The sequence below is a fragment of the Setaria viridis genome, chromosome 9, assembly GCF_005286985.2.
Source record: "Setaria viridis chromosome 9, Setaria_viridis_v4.0, whole genome shotgun sequence".
Lineage (NCBI taxonomy): Eukaryota > Viridiplantae > Streptophyta > Magnoliopsida > Poales > Poaceae > Setaria > Setaria viridis.
In genome coordinates this window covers 4,905,045-4,925,714 of record NC_048271.2, presented here as the reverse complement: position 1 = coordinate 4,925,714, position 20,670 = coordinate 4,905,045, and the positions used below count along the sequence as shown (strand labels likewise).

Here is a 20,670-nt window from a genome sequence, read left to right as displayed (position 1 = left end):
AGGTCTGAACTATTATATATATATATATATATATATATATATATATATATATATATATATATATATATATAAAATAGAGTTGTACATATTATTGCCATCTATATATAACAAATCAATATGAAACGACTCTTTGGATTGCCATCTGTATATGACAAATCAAAATAAGAGGAATCTTTGGATTAATTTAGATCGTCATAAAATCCAACGGTGTAAAATCTTCTCTTTTTTCAGATTAACGTGGAATTTCTAGATTCTCTTGACGAGCGTGGTGGCTTCTTTTAATAATGTTGTATTAAGATAATAGATCTCAACTTGATACTTTCTAACGTGCTTCTGTTGTCTAAGCCAAACATCATCTCTCCTAGCACAGTACCACCTCTTCATCGCTTTGGTCTGGTTTGGTTCGTTTGCTTATTTTTAAGCACCCGTCACATTTTAGATACTAATTAGGAGTATTAAACGTAGACTATTTACAAAATCCATTACATAAGTGGAGGCTAAACGGCGAGACGAATCTATTAAGCCTAATTAGTCCATGATTTGACAATGTGTTGCTACAGTAAACATTTGCTAATGATGGATTAATTAGGCTTAATAGGTTCGTCTCGTTGTTTAGCCTCCACTTATGTAATGAGTTTTGTAAATAGACTACGTTTAATACTCCTAATTAGTATCTAAACATTGATGTGACACTTGCTTAAAAATAAGCAAAGGAACCAAACGCCCCCAAGTTTACGGAACAAAACCCACTTATTTTCTAACCCAACCGTCTGTCCGCCGCCAAGTCTAGCGCTCCTGCTACTCCCCATCCGTGCTGCTCAACTGCTGCTCAAATTCACAGCACGACTATCGTCAGAAATCCACAATGTTTGCCGACGAGATTGAGTCGCAAATGGTATTAGTCGCCGCTCCGCTATGTGCAGTAAAACTATATCTTAGCCGCATTACTGTAAAGATATAAAATAGAGTTGGTTGGACTTGGATATCACAATATACTTAACTTTATTTAATTCAAAAACTACATTCAACTATTTTCATGTGATATGTTCGTGCTTGCTCTCACACTATTATTGCGTTATTGATGCTTGTGGGTCTCAATATGTCTTAAAACAGCATATTATTAAGATTAACATCATGTTGCCCATGCTTTGTGTATTGCATTAGAAATCTTTTGCCGCCAGCAACGACATAACATCACTTAACTATCGGCTATAAAAGAATGAGATGCACATGCCAAGTCGTCCGTGCATACGCTGCCATGCAACACGCCCAGACTTAACCATGGATAAGGTGGCCTACATTGCCATCTTCCTCTCCTTCGTCTTCCTCTTCCTTGTGCGCCATCTCCTACGCCGTCCCGGCGGCGACAACCATGGCAAGAGCAAGAGTATGCGGCTACCGCCGAGCCCTCGAGGCGCCCTCCCCTTCCTCGGCCACCTTCACCTCATCAAGAAGCCGTTCCACGTCGCGCTGTCCCGTCTCGCGGAGCGCCACGGCCCGGCCTTCTCGCTGCGCCTCGGCTTCCGCGACGCCGTGGTCGTGACGTCCCCGGCGCTCGCCAGGGAGTGCTTCACGGAGCACGACGTGACCTTCGCCAACCGCCCGCGGATCCCCTCCCAGATGCTCGCGACCGGCGTCGCGCTCGGCACAGCCAGCTACGGCCCGCACTGGCGCAACCTCCGCCGCGTCGCCACGGTGCAGCTCCTCTCCGCGCACCGCGTCGGGCGCATGTCGGGCGTCATCTGCGCCGAGGTGCGCGCCATGGCGCGGCGGATCTACAGCGCGACGACCGCGGCCGCCGTGCCGGGCGGCGCCGCACGGATCGAGCTGAGGCGAAGGCTGTTCGAGCTCTCCTTGAGCGTGCTCATGGAAGCCATCGCGCAGACCAAGGCGACACAGCCGAACGCGGACGCGGACACCGACATGTCCGTGGAAGCCCAGGTGTTCAAACAGGTTATCGACGAGGTCTTCCCGCGTATTGGCTCAGTCTGGTGGGACCACCTGCCGGCGCTGCAGTGGCTCGACGTGTTCGGCGTGAGGAACAAGATCCTGGCCGCGGTGCGCAGGAGGGACGCAGTCCTGCGGCGGCTACTCGACGCGGAGCGGCGGAGGCTGGACGACGGCATCGACAACGAGAAGAAGAGCATGATGGCCGTGCTGCTCACACTGCAGAGGACAGAGCCGGAGGTCTACACTGACACCATGATCACGGCCCTTTGTGCGGTGAGCGATTCTTTTGTCCGGTTAATTCATTCGACTACCAACCATAAGTACTCCTCTCGTGACTCACTGTTGCATATTCTCTTCTCTCGTGTGAAGAATCTGTTCGCAGCCGGAACAGAGACGACGTCAACCACGGTCGAATGGGCGATGTCGCTGTTGATGAACAACCCAGGGACCCTCGACAAGGCGCAAGCAGAGATCGACGCGGCCGTCGGGCACTCCCGCTTGATCAACGCGGACGACCTGCCGCGCCTCGGCTACCTCAGGTGCATCGTCGCCGAGACGCTCCGCCTCTACCCCGCCGCACCGCTGCTGCTCCCGCACGAGGCGTCCGCGGACTGCAAGGTCGGCGGCTACGACGTCCCGCGCGGCACGGCGCTGCTAGTGAACGCGTACGCCATCCACAGGGACCCGGCCGTGTGGGAGGACCCGGGCAGGTTCGCGCCGGAGCGGTTCGGGGGCGGGAGAGCCGAGGGGCTGTTCATGGCGCCGTTCGGTATGGGGAGGCGCAAGTGCCCCGGCGAGGCGCTCGCGCTGCAGACGGTCGGGGTGGCGCTGGGGACTCTGATCCAGTGCTTCCATTGGGGCAGAGTTGATGGTTTGGAGGTTGACATGAGCGAGGGCAGCGGACTGACGATGCCCAAGGCTGTTCCGCTGGAGGCCATGTGTAGGACTCGTGAGGCTATGTGCGACGTTCTTCAGAAACTCTGAGATAGAACATCTCGATTCACGGTGTGGCACTGGCACTGGCACTGCACTGAATGAGCTTCTCGTCAGCATGTCCATGCCATCAAATGTATGCTGATTTATACTGGCAAACAGAGAAAGGTTGAACGAAAGATAACGGGGGCGTCTAATTCAAGCATGATGAGAGTAGCATCTACAAGTGAAATATATCTGTTTATTGGCCCAGGCGACATGGGCTATGATGAGTTATAACAAGAAGTTCAATCATGTTAATGCAACAAAAGCGTGCATCTACAACATGTGGCAAGCAAAAGAAGCCACAATAGAACATTCATGATGTACACACGGTAGGAGCCTTTGGGTCAGCTGGGTATTTTCAGCTTCTGGGTCTTCTGCATCACAACCGGAAGTTTCTGAGCAATAAGATTTGGATCTGCATATGCTGCGGAGTCGGAGGGATATCCTTTCTGCATTGTAGAAAAGGGACAAAAGATCAATATGTTCCAACAATGTTGACATGACCTTATTCAAAGAAAGTGCTTGGTTGAGTGATGGCATACCGCAGACAGACTAGCACATGTTGCTTCCCTCCAGCAGCATTCTCGGAGTACCACGGGTTTGGCTCCGTCACCATTTCCAAAAGAACAATGCAATCGAGTGTCCCTTAATCTCATCAGTACACCATCAACCCTAAGCTGTTATCAATAGGCAATTATTCAGCAAGAACAATTTGTAGAAAAGAATCTTGAAAATTCCATAGATGACAAAAACTATGTCTGAATTTTTTTATTTTTTTTTTTGGGGGGGGGGGGCATGATAATTATATATGCCTCCTCAAAAGTTTTATATTTTCTTGTTTCAAAGGGATCGATATAAATTCAGTTCTAAGAGGAGCAAAGTTAATTAGTAGCCATCTATTCACAGGCTTACTGAAAAATCTTGGGTTAAGGGGAACACTGGGGCCAAACAGTTGTTAACCCTAAGAACTGCAAGAGGTTCCATCTTATATACAATAACACATAACCCTCAGAAATTATCTTTGTAATAATGAAACATCAAATTTAAAACACAAGGCAGTAGAACATACCCAAAAACGCAAAAGCAGAAACCAACCGGTGGGCATTACCCTCTACACATACACAACCAAGAATCATATTAGATTAGTTGAACCAAAAGGCAATGTTGTCACACAGACATTACAAATAAGCATCACTGGGATTCACTTACCACTCTCACTGTAAGAAAAGAAATTCCATTGTCAGCTAATTCATCTTCATACAAGATAACCTACATATATCATGTCAGGGGCGAGCCAGTATATACATAAATCATGAACTATCTGTTCCGTGCCCATACCTCATCATAGAACAGAATAGGCTCTTTTGCTGAAAGGGCAACAAGGTCAATCCGATCATCAGTATCCTCCCAACACAAAGTGCTGCATCCATCTAAACCTGCTTGCGTCTGGGAAAGAAATTTGTACAAAACAAGAGATATTTTTCAGTGGAATACACCAGTAAAAAGGTGAAAGGGCCAAGGAACAAATATAAAATTCTAAAATCAGATTAAATAATTCAGCTGAGATCGTGTCCATACAGTGCCTGAGTTCAGAACCACAGCATCACTCCCACAGTATGGTGTCGTAAATGTATAGTCATAATCAAGTATCACCTGATCAGAAGGCTTGCTGCAAGAAAACAAGAAGCATTTTTTAATAAACTCACAAGTTACACATGATACTTTCATCATCTGAAATTTTTTTCAGCTAAGACCAAAATAAACACCTGAAAGTTTGCACTTCTACTTCTCTTGATACAATGCACAACACAAACAAAATAATATCTCTTTAATCATATTTATTCACAAATCTGTATTTCTGACCAAAGCTTCAAAGTTCATACTTCATACTGTAAGACAAAATGAACTGCTTTGAAACAGGGTGATGCTAAGCGAACCCAACATCTTTCAATACAAATGCTTAGTAATATGACTTAGAGTAAATAAAGGAACTACAGTTATAGACAACCTTCTGAACTTCCATTTTGCTGCAGCAGGAACCTCAACAGGTGGCAATGCCTCTTTCTTCCATGCCTTGAGTGCATCAAGCGCATTGAAATGCAATTTGATGCCAGTTTGATTATGTTCAAGGGACAGGAAACTCTCTCCAAAAACCATCTCAGGTAAATGTGTTGTTTGAAGTTCGTCTTCAAAGCTGAACAACAAAGCAGGCATTACAGAGCTTAACATTAGCTTTCTCAAACAGCAATATTTGTCTATTGATAACAAAACATTCAGAACTCTGATGGCTGTACAGATGTAGTACCAGTAGACGATGGATAGATCCAATATTAACTAGTAATCATGGTGCGCTTCCTCATTGGTGACTTTTAACGTAGCAGTGATTGAACAGATACACTCTATAGTTACTCTGTGTATATTTCTGACTGAGTGTAACAATAGATGATAATATTGACCCCATTGATTGATGATCAATTATCACCAATAATACAAATAGGGAAACTTCCATGAACCCAGAACAAAAGAGCCAAATGCCAAATGAAATCTATAGGGAAATGGGAATAAATCGAATCGAAGGGAGGGGCAGACAGTGAAGTTACACGCAAATTGATCAAATACGTTGGAGCGCTACTACAACAAACGTGATGTTCTACCTATTGGGAGCTCCAGTTTCAGTTTCCAGCCCTCTACATGGACGAATCGAACGAACAGAGAGCGGAAGGGCTAGGGTTTAAGGCGGGGTGGATCGTACCGTTGGAGAGAGGCGGCGTTGAGGATGGGGCCCTTGTGGGACTGGATGACCCACCCCTTCACTCTCACGCCGCCGGGAATCGCCTCCGCACCCGCCGCCTTCAGCTCCGCGGCCGTCGGGCCCTCCCACGCCGCCGCCGAAGCCATCTCCGTCGTTTGCTTCGCAAGGCTGCGTGATGCTTCTTCGGATGTTCGGCTGCTCAGAGGGGGAGTTCGCAATCGCAATAGCCAATACCCCCTTTGTACTGCAGCACTTGCCGTTGTTTGCGGACCATTCGATAGGATTTCAATGGTTATGATTCGCTGCTGCACATTCCCTTCATCGCAGGAAAACGGGACGATGAATAAAAAAAAAGGATAAATTTGTGAGAAATTTTGGCCAATTTAGTACCTGAACGTTCTGATGATAGCTAGTTCCTGGATCAAAATTTACGATGCACGACAGTTAGTTTCGTCAAAAAAAAAAGTTGGCAGGATTATCAAAGGGGAAGAATATACATGTCCACCTTTTAAATCTCATACAGTCATGTTTAATCACTAATCAGAGTGGCAGGGGTTATATACTTAAATGGGTTATACAAGTCTTCTTGGAACTATGATTCATACTCGCTATTTAGATCTTGCAACTAGATTGGAAAAAGAAATTCAAGTAGTTCTCACTAAAGAAAAAGAAATTTTCTTCCTTCCAATTTTGTTTGCCCAAAAGACAATTTTTTTCTCTTCAATAAATGATCATCAAGCAATTTCCGCCTTTTGTTTAGCTTGAGACTCAATCGTCGTGGCTCTTGTATGAATCGAAGGTTTTAATTAAGCCAATTCATAGGATCCAAGAAAATTTCTATCAGAAAACCACTATAAAATTTTATTTGATTTTTTTCTTTTTCTTTGTTATTTTTCTTTTTTTAATATAGCGCGCACTTTCCCTAAGGGGTAAAATACTATTGCAGGTTTAGTGGAAGTCAACCATCAATCATAGATAACACTGTTCAAAACTTTGAGGGTTCAAAACACCGTTAGACACTTAGACAACACATTACCGCTCGAAGGTTATTGTTAGATACAAAAGTAATGAAATGTACACACGGGGGTTTGAAAAAGTTAATAAATAGATAATGTTACAAGCTACAACAATACTCTCAGCACAAGATTAAAACAAGAATCATGTGCTGGTTGTGTTGTAAGCGTGGTCTGCAGAGGAAGTATCCATGTCATTCAAGCCAAGTTCCTCATTCTGCTCCCAACTCCTCTGATATTCCTCAACTGCAATCCACAAAGAACAACACATTCAGTACACGAACAAGTAATAATACATTTAGGCACATCCATCCTTTAACTGCCAGTATGCATGCTGAGTAAAAATAGATATTCCCTAAAAGTAACAGAAATCAGTCAATTTGTTTAAAAGTGAGATGCAGTCATATCAATTCTCGATATGAAGGGATACACCATCATATATCTTACTCATTGATAAGGTTAACTTACTGGTAAGCTGCTTGTCATCTTCTAACGAATCTGTAGCTGGAGCTACAAATGAAGCTGCCAATCCATCATCAAGGATTAAAGTCCAGGGCTCTTGTAAACTCAGAAGCTGGTAAAACACATACACAAATAGTATCATTAGGATAAAACCTTCCCAGCTAAGCTATTTAAAGAACAACGAATTACCTTGGATAGTCTATCCTTGAAATCATCCCATTTCTTCTTTTTCCATTCCAGTGTGCTATCACCCAGGTGGAATCCATGTATTCTCTCCAGAGCTTTAAGGGGGAAAAAAGCAAAAGCACATGTTCCATTCAGATCCTCTGTTCAGCTTCAAATAAGCATGTGCATAGCATTTTGGTATCATAAACAGAGGGTGAAGGAGTGAATTAAATGAAGCAAACCTACCCTCGCATATTTTCACGATCAAACCTTCAACCGTTGTGACCATACCACCCAACGTTCCACTTGTGAGCTCCAACTCAAGTTCAGGTACTTTCACACTAGCTGAATCTGACTGAAAAACAAACACTCCAAATGAACAAAGTCGTATATTGCACAATGGATCCGATACAGGTTAAACAAAATCACAAATTATGAAATCTGTGTAATGAAAAAGGTATAGGTAGTCAGCTGGTCCTATTGGGCCAGGTTCAGCAGCATGGTCCCTCAGGGTTAGGCTTAGATAGCAATAAGGGTCTCTTTATGAGATCTGTGTAATGAAAAAGGTATAGGTAGTCAGCTGGGCCTATTGGGCTGGGTTCGGCAAGCATGGCCCCTCAGGGTTATCCTGTCAAGTAAAATAGGCCCAGCCGGTTACCAAGATAAGAGCCATATTCAAGTGGGGATAAAGATCGCATATTACAGACCCAAAAGAAGTCAAAATATAAAGAAAGAACAGCCAGTTGTTATGTCCAGCATACAGCAAGATTTTGAAGGATTTACAAGTTGCAGTCAATTTTACTTGACAGGATAACAGGTCATTAACGCCGAATAACCTTGAGTTGTAGTACTAAAGCAACATTAATATCCCTACCCAAGGTTTTTAGTCATCAATCTTGCACTTTTGCACATAGGCATGCGAGTTGTAAACAGGAAACATCCTAACCTTTATGACATCACGAGTGAGGTCTTTTACATTTTGAACACGTAGCGTAGTTTTCTTTCCTTTAGCTGGAATTTCACCCCCAGGCTTCAGCTGATTAAACAAAGAAAAAAGAAAATTTTGAGTTCACAGAATTGTCAAAAGGTACCAGACAGGTAATTTTACAAAACGATCCAGGTAAGACACTCAAACTGAAACTGACCTCTGAATTGCGGTAACCACAGATGTCACATGTTGTTGCCATAACAATCACCTCCCGGAAATATGGGATCTCTAGAAAAGGTCAAGGATCAGATACTTTTTACTTGCAGCATTAAACAGCAGAAAGGAATCACTAAAATGTTTTGTGCCTACATTTAGGAACCTAATCAAAGGGTTGCACTATGCTGCAGGCTCCTGACCACATGAATCGTTATACCTCCCTGTAAGCATGCGTGGTAACCCAACCAAACTATTCCTGTTTAAATGGTGTAAAGCTAAAAAAACCATCCAGAAAAAATGGCATTTATGCCTTGTTCATTGCCCAGTATAGCCCCATCCCAAAACTAGTATTCACCGGTTCAAATCATAAATGCCATATCTGGATCAACCAACAATGGTCCATGTTAATTGAACAGCTTTAGTAGGCTATCAGGAATATCAGTTACTCTCATATACATGCAGGACTCTAAATTGAGTAATTGACAAAGACCTGTATTTTCAACAAGCTAATTCTTGCATGCCACCTATATCTTCAACAACTGGCCAATAATCGCACCCTTTCTGGCTAGTTAAAGGCTATTCACAGCTATTATCTTAGCACCATGAAAAAAAGTCCAATGGAGGGTTTCAACTATGAACAATTGCATGCGAACACGGGCCTTTCATTCAGGTAAGAGATTGATTTTTCTAGTCTTTCTTTTTTGCTGAGAGAACAAACTTCATAACAAAATCAAATAAACATAGACAAGATACATATGCATGTATGCTCCATTCCAAGCTTGATCAGGCAAATAACATAAAGGCTACATAGACATTGTGTGTACTCTATTTCTTTTTTTTTTTGAAAGTGTGTGTACTCTATTTCTAACTTATTCCACAATGAAATTATGCATGTAAGACAGTAAGTGAGGGAGAGGAGGATACTTGTAGCAAAGAAACGTGTGACACATTCTGCTCCACAGGCCCCACATGATGATGGCAACACATCAACCTATCCAATGAAATTTGTAAGATACAAATAGACATGGTTCTTGATGAGATTAGTGGCAGCAACTATGTAGAAGTACCTCTTCTGGTGCTGCGTATCTACACAGTGCTGCAGCAACTTCATCAGGGTTGCCCTGTGCTATAGCACGACGACCTGCAAGGGCTCCAACTGCGCCATGGGGCTCGGCTTGCAACCCACCAGAATTGGATCCCACTGCTGAAACAGGCAAAACAGCCTCTCCAGGTTGTTCTGGTTCAGCAAGAAAACCAAGTGCTGCTTGCTGTTCACGTGTCCTCTCGTAGAATCTCACAGATAGCAAAGGATCTGATGATGGAGCATGCCTGTAGGTTTATGAAGATTAATCAAAGTGCCAAAGTAAAAAGCTACATGCAAGGGAACACTAAAAAAACATACCTACTATTACTATCTTTCCTACGTAAAATCTTGTAATAGCACACTCTACCTAATTCAGATCACTGTGGGTTATGCGAAAAGACAATGTAAACAATATTAACATAAACGTAGCTCAAGCATTTGTTCTATGATGCCTCAAACAGTGTCTACCATATAATTCTAGATCTCAAATAATATGAATTCTGAGGTATACAAAACAAACTTACGGGTTCTCAATATAGCTGTTTCCTGCAGGATCATCAAGAATAAAGGTAAATGCAGCTTCTCCAGACCCAAGGGATCTCAACTTCAGTAAAAATTGATCGATGGCTTCAGCCTTTTGAGGATCTACTTTCTGCAGGAGATGATTAACACGTCAGTACATCAACATGTGGCTTACTTCAAATTTAGAAAGCCAAGCATACAAAGTGCCAAGATTCACCTTTCTTTCATCTTGAAGAGCCTGCAGCTCATCCACAGCTCGCATAATAATCCCTTCCACCTGATTTACAAGGTAAAAGAATAAGCAAGCTAGCAGCAGAAAAAATATTTGAAAGGAACGTGTTTCCGCGACAAATCAAACACAGCAAGGGATGAAGCGTACAGTAGAACACTTCCCACGTTGAGCTTCTGGAGGAATCTCAAAGTCCAATTCTGGGATCTGTAGATGAGTAAAGTGAGAAGTTACAAAAGCAATGTAGCGCATGAATTTACATGTAAATGTATCGACAAATCAAATATCAGCATACCTTGATAGTTGCTGAATCAGATTTCACAACCTGACGGTTCAGTATCTGCACCAGTACCACTAGTTAGTCACAGTAGGTATTTGAGTAACAGTAATGATTTATTATACCAAATGTTAAACCATGGATAGGTTTGTAACAACAAATTACAAGAAGGCTTAATTTTACTAACAACAAACAAATAAAGAGGTAACCGCTATGCATAAGACATACCTCGCTCTGCCCAGATGGAACCTCCAAGCGATAGCAGCAACCCTTCGGCTGAAGCTGTCCAGCAAACTGAATCTCATTGTTCCTGATGTAATTGTGCGCAAACTGAAATCAGTATCCACCAAATGCAGACAATAGCTCTACCAATCCTACAGTCGGCCCAAGTTTCCAGTAAATAAATAAAAATTGAGCACATCATTACCTCTCACCACAATGCGGGCACTCGAAGGCCATCAGAACCACCTGCAGATTCACAAAGCAAATTTCACGGCTCCTTCTAATCAGTACTAATCAGAGTAAGAAGCTCACGCCATGAAAAAGCACACTACGTACCTCCCGGAAGTTCGGGATCAGCGTTAGAAGCAGCCTCGTGGTGCCCTAAACACAGAGAGAGCGAAGGAACAAGCCTCAGAGCCAGCAGCAAGCATCCTGAACCGAACAGAACGGAAAAACAGAAAACGAGAGGTAAGCCACGGGGTCGGGGGGCACTCACGTTCTCGCCGCAGCGCATGCATAGGGACTCAATCTCGTGGAGCGGCGTGGCGTGCGCCTCCTCGCCGCCTGCCCCGGCCGCCGACTCCGCCGCGGAGCGGAGGTCTACCACCACGCGCCCATCATCGCCGGAGCTCGCCATTGACGCCGTGGAACAGTTGTCGTCGGGAGCACTCGTGGAGGAGACAAGCTCTGTGGAAGCTTCTCGCGATCGCTATGCTTTGTTTTGGCTGCGGTGCTCGTTGGAGACTGGGAGTTCGCCTTTGCAGGTTTGGCGGCCGCGGCTTTGCGTCGCGGCGGGAGGGAGGGGAAGGGAAGCGAAGGGGTAGAACCAAGAACTGGGGCGAATGACCTAGGATCCTCTAGAAACTTGCGCGGACATGGGCTGGGCTGCGATACTGATAAGGACAAGGTTTGCTGCATATGGACCCGGAAGTCTGGAAGGCCGGAAGCCCAATTATTTAATGGTGTTACTTTAGGTCCAATAGAAGCCTACAATTCTGTTATTTTTTTTCTGATAGCACACTATTATCTGTTTTCTTTTCAAGAACACTATTAATCTGTTCTTCTTTTAGTTTTCCTTGGAATTTTGGTTGGCTATAACTAATGTATGGAAAACTGTGAGTTGGACAAATTAGTGTGACCGATAAATTCTAAGTGGTGAGCGTGGCGTAGTCATAAAAACGTGGACCAGGAGGATGTCGACAAAGTGAAGCTTGCGAGAGTTTGGACACTCAACCAAACACTAGACTAACAAAACTGCGTAGGAATAAGCTTTGATGTGATTTTTTTTTTGCAAAAAAGCTTTGATGTGGAATTGGTAAGCTCAAAATACACAGTACTTTAGTTTAAAGCTTTGACGTCTCCGTTTCATTTGCGTCCTTGGAGGAGAAAATTACTAATAATAACCAGAACTAAAGTAATACACTGACGGCCCATAGCACAGCAGCCACGGCAATGCGCCGCGATGGCAGACAAAACCAGATTCATGGCGGCGCTTACGGCACATCGTCGCCTGTCAGACACCGGCTGACCAGAATCAACGGGTAGCCTTTGCCGTTTTGCTGCACAGCATCAGGAAAAGATCAAGTTGGCCTTGTCTGTCTCTCCGTGAGCCATCGCAGCCAAAACGGGACGCGCCAGCCACCAGCGTCCACGGATTAGTGCGCGCCCACAAAACCCCACTCGATCCGGCACTCTCCTCTCCTCCCTAAAACCCTAATCAAGATCAGTCGTCAGCGCCACCCCCTCACCCACCCCACACCTCAGCCCCGCGCGCCGCCACAATGCAGGCCGCCGCCGCCGTCCGCCACGCGCACCTCCTCGCGCCGTCCGCGGGCCGCTCCCGCCGCCGGCCCAGCACCGTCCGCATGGCGCTGCGCGAGGACGGGCCCTCCGTGGCCATCGTGGGCGCCACGGGCGCCGTGGGGCAGGAGTTCCTCCGCGTCATCGCGGACCGGGACTTTCCCTACCGCAGCCTCCGCCTCCTGGCCAGCGAGCGCTCCGCGGGGAAGCGCCTCGCCTTCGAGGACCGCGAGTACACAGTCCAGGACCTCGCGGCCCCGGGGGCCTTCGACGGCGTCGACATCGCGCTCTTCAGCGCCGGCGGGGGCGTCAGCCGGAAGTTCGGGCCCGCGGCCGTCGCCCGCGGCGCCGTCGTCGTGGACAACAGCTCCGCGTTCCGGATGGACCCCGAGGTGCCGCTCGTCATCCCAGAGGTCAACCCGGAGGCCATGGCCAACGTCCGGCTGGGGCAGGGCGCGATTGTGGCGAATCCGAATTGCTCGACCATCATCTGCCTCATGGCTGCCACGCCGCTCCATCGCCACGCCAAGGTACGCACCTTTGGGCACTTTACTTTATCGGTTGTCACTGTCAGCAGCCATCTTTTCACCTTTTTGGCACTTCTCGAAATAACTTTGAGGCGAGGAATGGCTGATACTGAAAAATGTGTAATCCCTATGCTATTGGATAGCGGAAATCCAACATTAATTTCTGGAATTATGCTGCCTCGTACCAAATAGAAGTCTTATCTTTCAAATAAATGATGCTTCCTGGTACCAAACTTCGTGAGTCCTCGACATAACCATGGAAGCCCTGCTGGATCGTTGACTATTAGAAGCTTTTATTTGTTGGATAGTTTGCTGTTAAAGCTGTTGAATGTAAGGTCTAGTTTATCTTCAAGCCTCAGTCAGAAGGCCCTGTGTGCCGCTCTACTGGAGGTCCCTTTTGCAGTTGTTGGCTGGAAGCAAAACAGATATTAAACGTTCAAAACTCTGTAATTTCGTTGCTGTCCTAGTGATGAAATTCGGGCGAGGCCCTTAGTGGAAAAAGAATAAATGATGCTTTATGCGATCCTTATAGATGAATCAGTTCATCTAACCAACTATTGGCACGTCGAACTTTAGTTCTTTTATAAGGCTTGAACATAAAGGTCATATTACCGCTAGGCAAAATTACAATCACTTATGAGGCTGTTTTGTGAATATTTAATCTTGCAGTGAAGAGGTTTTATCAACCAAAGATGGACAGTATCAATTCTTCTGTATTTTGGGAATTCTAGTATTCTTCGTCTGTCTGAAGAATTTATGTGCATTATCCAATTGATGGTGTCACAGCTTGTGCATTTTGTGTCCAGAAACCTTTGGAGGTGATTCAGGTTTGCAGTAGAGATTACATTGATTAGTTTGGTATACATGTGCTTTGTATGAGGTACAGTATTTTTGCATGTGCATTATCCAATTGATGATGTCACAGCTTGTGCATTCTGTGGCCAGAAACCTTTGGATGTGATGAATCATACTAAGGTTTGCAGTTGGGGTTACATGTGCTTTGTATGTGCTACAGTATTTTTGCAGCATGGTTTCTGTTGCTTGACGGCCTTTTTTAGCATGTATGGTTTGCTTGTTGGGTGCATTTTGCAAACAAATTAATGGCCATTTGTTAATTTGGCAGGTGTTAAGGATGGTTGTTAGCACTTACCAAGCCGCAAGTGGTGCTGGTGCTGCAGCAATGGAAGAACTTAAACTGCAGACTAAGGAGGTACAATTTTTTTCTTCTTCCCTATGTTGATCTTTCCAGTTGTGATGTTTGTTTGGTTACACACTCAGTGATCTACACTTCATTTAGGTCTTGGAAGGGAAGGCTCCGACATGCAACATTTTCAAACAACAGGTTGTTCTTGCTTGCAAAATGCACTGTCCTGAACACATAAAGTTAATTTAGTCATGAACTCTTCATCCTGAATATCTCTGTCCCTTGTGCAGTATGCTTTTAATATATTTTCGCACAATGCACCAGTTCTTGAAAATGGGTATAATGAGGAAGAAATGAAAATGGTGAAGGAGACCAGAAAAATCTGGGTAAGTCTTTGTGTCATTGGTCTGAACAACTTTGGAGTCTGCATTACTCTCTGCCAAATTTTTCTCTCATTGTGACAATTTGAGATGCCTTCTAACTTTTAAGCTCCTCCATTCCTAGAATGACAAGGATGTGAAAGTAACTGCAACATGCATACGGGTTCCTGTGATGCGTGCACATGCTGAAAGTGTCAATCTACAGTTTGAGAAGGCACTTGATGAGGTTAGTATCTGCATGCTATGTGCCAGCTAGCATTAAAACTTTTCTGTTTCTAGCAATATCTTTATTGGTATTGTACTATTCTCTTTGACATTTTTTGCACTGAGTGGTTATTCCTTGGGACCTGATACTTGTCATCTAGGCAGTCAATTTATTTGAGTTTGAGGTTTTGAAAGAAAACCAAAATGCTGCTTGCTAGCTATAGTATTTCTGCAACTTCTGAACTTGTGTTCTTTGTGCATATGTACGTTGAAGGATACTGCCAGAGAAATTCTGAGGGCTGCTCCTGGTGTTACCATTGTTGATGATCGTGCAGCTAATCGCTTCCCTACGCCACTAGAGGTAACTGGACATTGTTTTCATTGATTTTATCTCTGCCCATCAATCTAAGACCAGTGTGGATGCTATTGCCAGTCCCTCATTTCATCCACAGAGCTCCTGCCTTCAGTGGAGAAAGTTAGGAAGATGATTACTAACAAAAAGTAATCCTGTATATTTCAGGTATCAGATAAAGATGACGTAGCAGTGGGTAGGATTCGCCAGGACTTGTCACAAGATGATAATCGAGGGTATGGGTCCTGTTTAATAGTTGCAGCTATGAACATAGGCACTGTTGTGAATTTGTGATACACTACCTGTATATGATATTGAATCTTCACACTCAGCCTAATCATCTACACTATGGCAGGTTGGACATATTTGTCTGTGGCGATCAGATACGTAAAGGTGCTGCGCTCAATGCTGTTCAGATTGCTGAAATGCTACTGAAGTGATTACCCTTTTGTATCTCCCTCTGTTCCTAATTGGTGTAAACATTGCTGAAGTGTTGTACTCGGGTTAGTTTTGAGCTCAATTTTGGTCGCCTATTCTGTAATCTATTGTGCGAGTGCAATAATTATGAAACGTGCTTGAGTCATCTGTTGCACACAAAAGTGCACTAGGAAGTTGGGAAATAATGAGTCATCCTTATTCAGCACTCTCGCTCATATCTTGTTCAGATTTTGACTCAGATTCATCTAACACTTTCCTGTGCAAGAATAGGGTCTGATGTAACCTGATCCTGAAGGCCCCCTCTCTAGGGTAGGAAGCATCTGGTGCCGTAATGTTGTGTGTTCAGAGAAATATGTGCAACAGTATGAAATGAGATTTGGGACTTTGGGGGGAAAGTTAGGCCGCTGAACTTATGTGGCTGCACGATGTTCGGTTGTTGGCTTGGTGCTGCATATATCGATGTTCGGTTGCTGTTGTATCCTGAATTGATGTTATATGAAATAAGTAGGGAGTTCTTGCTTCTTCTGTACATTAGGCTTTATTTCAACGGCTTTGTGTGGTTTGGTGGTCTTAATTCTGTATACAGCATAACATGCTGTAAGATATTGATGACATTGGGAAGGTCATCTTTTCTTTCTTTACTGCTCAAATAGCTTTGCAGAAGAGGTTGGCTGCATGTGCTCGCCTGCTGCATCTTGTATGTAACCACTCATCACCGAGGGGTTAATCGGGGTCACCTCGAACAGATTAATCTTGTGTTTGTTAGAACTAACTGTAATTAGCAATATACTATAGCACACTAGCGTAGTAAAATTATTGCAGCCTCTAGAAAGCTCGTTCCCATTCGGGCGCAAGTAGCAAATCTTGTGTAGTGCTGAGGGCAAGTCGCTACCTGCTACATGCAGATGCAGGTCATTTGGTCATCCTTCCTTGCAGCTATGCTCTGATTGTTCGATGTTCAGTAAAGAAGTTTCACTGTGAAATGTGGTGGCCAGCTAGCATTCTTTTATAGTCCTCGACAGCAACCTCCGGGCAGTCGGGCACTGTCCTCGGCAGTGACCTGTTTTTTACTGCTCACGGGTACCGCGGAACAATCAACGATGGATCCCACATTTTCCACTCTGAGGTCTGAGCTCCCAGTGCCCAGCTGCACCGCACCTAGTACTGTGACCAGTAAGTGAGCAGACTCGGCAAAGACCTCATCAACTCGAGGCTTCATTGCGGCGGTTCAGTGGGGCTGGGTGACTCTGTGGGAGAAACAAATCGCCGACGCGTCGCACTCAGTGAGCACTGAGGAGTAACTGAAGCACTGGGCCGGGGTAGGCCCGACGCCGCCTGCGCCACCGACGCTCGTCGCATGCTTCAGTCATGCCGCCCTGGCTTGTAGCTGAGCCGAAGCTCACACAAAACCCGCACCCAAAAAGCACATTTGAGCAGAGAGGACTCTGTAGTCTTTACTCCAACTAATAAACACGATCTCTAGCATCTCGTCTATCCTAAACAAAGGCTTTATTGCAAGACACAACATTATTATCACCTGGCTAGTATAAAACACTAATAGTCACTAATACCACATCATCAGCTCCATTTCTTGCCCCATGTACATCATAGCAGTAGTGGCAAGTGAATCCAGAAGCTCCAGTTCAGGTGCCAAGGGCAAGCAGAGTACTAGCAGGACACAGATCTCTCCAGAGTCCAGACAAACATATAGGCATCCATGCTCATGGTGTGCGTGCATGCATGCGCGCTTAGCCTATAATGCGCGCGTTACGCCAGCCAGCCGGCCGGTGACGGCGAAAGAGAGGGAGGAGTCATGGGCACTTGGGCCTGGTGCGGTTGCCGGTGCCGGTGGTCATGTCGCGGTAGCAGGGGCACTCGTCCTTGTGACCGGCCGTCCCGGACGGCACGCAGTTGCAGTCGGCGCAGCAGATCCCGCAGTACTTGAGGCAGTCGTCGTGCCGGCTCGCCTTGGAGCACCTCCTCGCGCAATTGCTGTCGCAGAATTCTGCCGAAACGCATCCAACAAGAACAAGAAGAGCAAACTCATGTTAGCAGCGATGAAATTACTACTAGCAGCATCAGAAATGGGATCAACAAGACGCGTGAGATACCCGATCCAACAGCCATGGAGACACTGAGCGAAGGAGGCGCCAGGAGGAGGAAGAGGAGGAGAGCCAGGGTCGCCGTGGTCTGAAGCTTCATCCTGCCGGCGTCAGCTGCTCCAGGCACTAGACTGCCGCTGCTGCTTTCGCTTTGTGTGAGCAGTGAGCTTGCAGAGGCTGGGGGTGGTGGTGATAAAGTGAGATGGTGGGCTGGGGTTTTGGGGTGATTTATAGTCCCGTCCTCGGCTTTTGCTCAGCGGTGGACGGACGGTGGTGTGTGTAACCAGGGAAGGGTAGTTGGGGCTAGCAGCTGGAGACTGGAGGCTCTTCTTCGCTTTGTTGGGGCCTTGCGTTGCAGAGGGGTTGGCTTAACTGGTGGCCTGTGTGAGCGTGACTGCGTGAGGCGTCAGCAGAGGCCATGGATGGACCCATGTCGTGGTGTTGTATTGATGAGATGTGAGCTGGAAACCAAGAGGCTGACCTTTCTTTAAGGGTGATCGTTATGCTTAGGTAAATTCACTTGACCATGGTAAGATACTAAGATCACACACCAACGTTATACGTACTCACATACAAATACAAAACCTGTTCTTGTTGCTACACGCTAGTACTGCTACCAGATTACTTTGGCAGCTCGGTCAGTAACAAACTAATAATGGTGCTGGAAGTTGTAGGTGTGGACTGTGGTTGTCTGAAGAGGACATTTTTCGGTGGGATTTAACTCCTTTGCATATGTGCATGTTCAGCATGAGCAGTAAAGCCAAGGTGGAGTAAAACATGGACAAAAGAGTGGTAAGTACTACTACTGTGGTACAAAGATTGCAACCGCAACTCCCGCAAGACAGTGACGCACGCCACCAGAACTGAACTGTGATCAGCTTATGGACCGTGGGGGTAAGTCCCTCGTGTCATCGTGTGTAAAGGTTAGGCAGCCAAGATTTTAAGGTTGGTGCACTCTCGATGATCAGGTCTCCAGCTAATGGCCAGGGAACGAGGAGAAGTACGAAACGGCCGGTCCAGCACTGTGTTGCCTGGTCCGTGGGCATCGGCCAGAGGAGCATATTGCATAGAAGTCTGCAGGCATTGGTATCGCCACTGTGGGGGACCGTGTAGCGGGAGAAACATCGTGCATATATGGCTCATGAGTGCCAATTGTGACCACATATTTGCGTCCGATCGACCGATCCCTCTCACCGATCGCGTACCTGACTTGACTCCAGCCTTGCAGCTAGCCGAGATCGGTATCGACACGGTCCTCTGGAAAACAAAGGCACGTAGGTAAAGTATAAGCTGACACCACATTTACTTCGTTGAACTGGTGACACTGAAGCATTCACGTACGGTAGTACTCTAGGTTTCAAGTTACATGTACAGTTTCGTACAGCCGTCCACTGTACATGTGTCAACTGCTCCCTTGTGCCACGGTTGATCTCATAAGTCCATGCGGAGCTTCTCAAACTCTCACTCCACATGTCGTCAAGAGCCTCGAGCTACCCCATCCGTGCGTGCTCGTGGGACTGCTACCTTTATCCGGGCAAGTGTAATTGGGAGGTGCCAGTGTTTTCTATTCACCGTCCTACATTATTCCTAATAACCCTGTCAAAAGTGTCAAGCGAGCGAGGGCTGGGAACATTCGCGAGTCACTTACATACCTTAGCACGCATGCTCTCTGACCCCGTAATAAAAGGATGTGGCGTGCAAGTGAGCCGCAGCAGGGCAGGAAGCTAGGAACCACGCGTGGTAAAGATGAGAGAGTTGTCGAGTAGTAAAGTAAAGTGGGAGGAGAGAACATGCTATCCTTACAAGGCAAGTAATAACCTGGCCACTAACGAACGGTCTTATACATGATGAAAGCATCTGAGTCTGCAAGATGCGTTCGAGCTGGATACGCCCGGGCTCAGAGCCTCAGACACGCGGACAACAAACCGGCAGCTCGGACGCTCAGCTAGCAGACGGGCGTTCACCTGCTCGTCCTTCACCGCGACTTTCTGTCAGAAAGACGTGCTCTTTCTCTAACGCTAACCTCCCCGAGCGCACGTTGCAATTGCGGCGCGCTGGCTCCCGCTGTTGGGCGCGCCTGCTTGGACGGCAGCGGCGGCACATGAGCGCGACCGAATCATCGATCTGAGGCACGGCGGCGTGCGGTGGAGGACGGGGGCCGAGCGGATAGAAACACAGGCGCGGGCGCGTCGGCTTCGGCGATTCCACGGCCGTGAAGGAGACCGCGCGCGATCGCGACAGCGTGGCCATGCCGAGCTGAGCAGAGCTCTCCCTGTGTGAGCCTCCCGTGCCGCGGTCGCGCTGCTGGCTGACGAGGACGTACTACGCCGTTTCCTTCGTCCTGATCTTTTGGTGGCGGGGCGTAGCGTGGAAGGGGGGAGACTGGCCCGGGACCCGTGCTGGGACTGGGAGGCTGCAGGCAGCGCCGAGCCGGCGGCCAGGTGGTGCGCGCGCGCGCACCAGGAGCCGGTCGGTGAGCCACGTCATGCGGAGTTCGAAGGTTCATGTCGGGATGTGTGGAGTCCAACGTCTACGAGGGAGGGAGGGGACACGGGACCGAACCGTGTGCCGGAAGCCCGGACCCCGGAATCATACCCCTTCGCCTCGCCTCGAACTGGCAGTTCGTTCACCATTGTTCGTAATAAGACGACTTGCACCCCTCACTCGAGTGGTGTAGGCAAAAGTAGCGACGCATTTGGGGGAGATCCGAATTGTGCAAGAGATGCTCGGAGAAGCTGAGGAATTGTCGTCGAGTCGGTTACTCGATTGCCGACTGTCATTTCGGAGCGGCACTCCGCACTCGTCGAGAAATTGTCCGAGCGTTTGGCTAGGCCTAACAAGAGCTGGGGCTGGATAGGCCGAAAGGCTATAATAACGGTCCAACCCACCAGGTCAGGCCAGCCCAAGTAGGCCCATATAATTAAG

The 20,670-nt window shown here is 46.6% G+C and overlaps 5 protein-coding genes across 5 annotated transcripts; 2 read left to right on the top strand and 3 right to left on the bottom strand.

Moving 5' to 3' along the window:
- Window positions 1-1,143: 1,143 nt before the first annotated feature.
- On the top strand, window positions 1,144-3,680 carry LOC117838808 (cytochrome P450 81Q32). The gene is made up of 2 exons (XM_034718977.2): window positions 1,144-2,223; window positions 2,320-3,680. The coding sequence occupies exons 1-2, from the start codon at window positions 1,225-1,227 to the stop codon at window positions 2,932-2,934; spliced, it is 1,614 nt and encodes a 537-aa protein (XP_034574868.2). The 5' UTR covers window positions 1,144-1,224; the 3' UTR covers window positions 2,935-3,680.
- On the bottom strand, window positions 3,105-5,901 carry LOC117838810 (TIP41-like protein). Its single transcript, XM_034718980.2, has 8 exons — window positions 5,681-5,901; window positions 4,937-5,122; window positions 4,507-4,597; window positions 4,267-4,374; window positions 4,138-4,197; window positions 3,998-4,039; window positions 3,471-3,605; window positions 3,105-3,377 (listed from the first exon to the last, which is right to left on the bottom strand). Exons 1-8 carry the CDS (start codon window positions 5,824-5,826, stop codon window positions 3,273-3,275), a joined length of 873 nt encoding a protein of 290 aa, XP_034574871.1. The 5' UTR covers window positions 5,827-5,901; the 3' UTR covers window positions 3,105-3,272.
- Window positions 5,902-6,672: 771 nt separating this feature from the next.
- Window positions 6,673-11,637, bottom strand: LOC117838809 (uncharacterized). Its single transcript, XM_034718979.2, has 16 exons — window positions 11,295-11,637; window positions 11,135-11,179; window positions 11,004-11,044; window positions 10,805-10,886; window positions 10,595-10,639; window positions 10,450-10,506; window positions 10,288-10,347; window positions 10,073-10,200; window positions 9,532-9,793; window positions 9,389-9,455; window positions 8,466-8,536; window positions 8,267-8,356; window positions 7,567-7,675; window positions 7,345-7,436; window positions 7,162-7,267; window positions 6,673-6,939 (listed from the first exon to the last, which is right to left on the bottom strand). Exons 1-16 carry the CDS (start codon window positions 11,433-11,435, stop codon window positions 6,839-6,841), a joined length of 1,497 nt encoding a protein of 498 aa, XP_034574870.1. The 5' UTR covers window positions 11,436-11,637; the 3' UTR covers window positions 6,673-6,838.
- Window positions 11,638-12,495: 858 nt separating this feature from the next.
- Window positions 12,496-15,845, top strand: LOC117839402 (uncharacterized). The gene is made up of 8 exons (XM_034719725.2): window positions 12,496-13,128; window positions 14,249-14,335; window positions 14,423-14,467; window positions 14,560-14,655; window positions 14,774-14,875; window positions 15,128-15,214; window positions 15,374-15,441; window positions 15,561-15,845. The coding sequence occupies exons 1-8, from the start codon at window positions 12,580-12,582 to the stop codon at window positions 15,643-15,645; spliced, it is 1,119 nt and encodes a 372-aa protein (XP_034575616.1). The 5' UTR covers window positions 12,496-12,579; the 3' UTR covers window positions 15,646-15,845.
- A 1,290-nt stretch (window positions 15,846-17,135) lies between these two features.
- Window positions 17,136-18,047, bottom strand: LOC117839403 (peamaclein). Its single transcript, XM_034719726.2, has 2 exons — window positions 17,755-18,047; window positions 17,136-17,648 (listed from the first exon to the last, which is right to left on the bottom strand). The coding sequence occupies exons 1-2, from the start codon at window positions 17,843-17,845 to the stop codon at window positions 17,455-17,457; spliced, it is 285 nt and encodes a 94-aa protein (XP_034575617.1). The 5' UTR covers window positions 17,846-18,047; the 3' UTR covers window positions 17,136-17,454.
- Window positions 18,048-20,670: the final 2,623 nt, after the last annotated feature.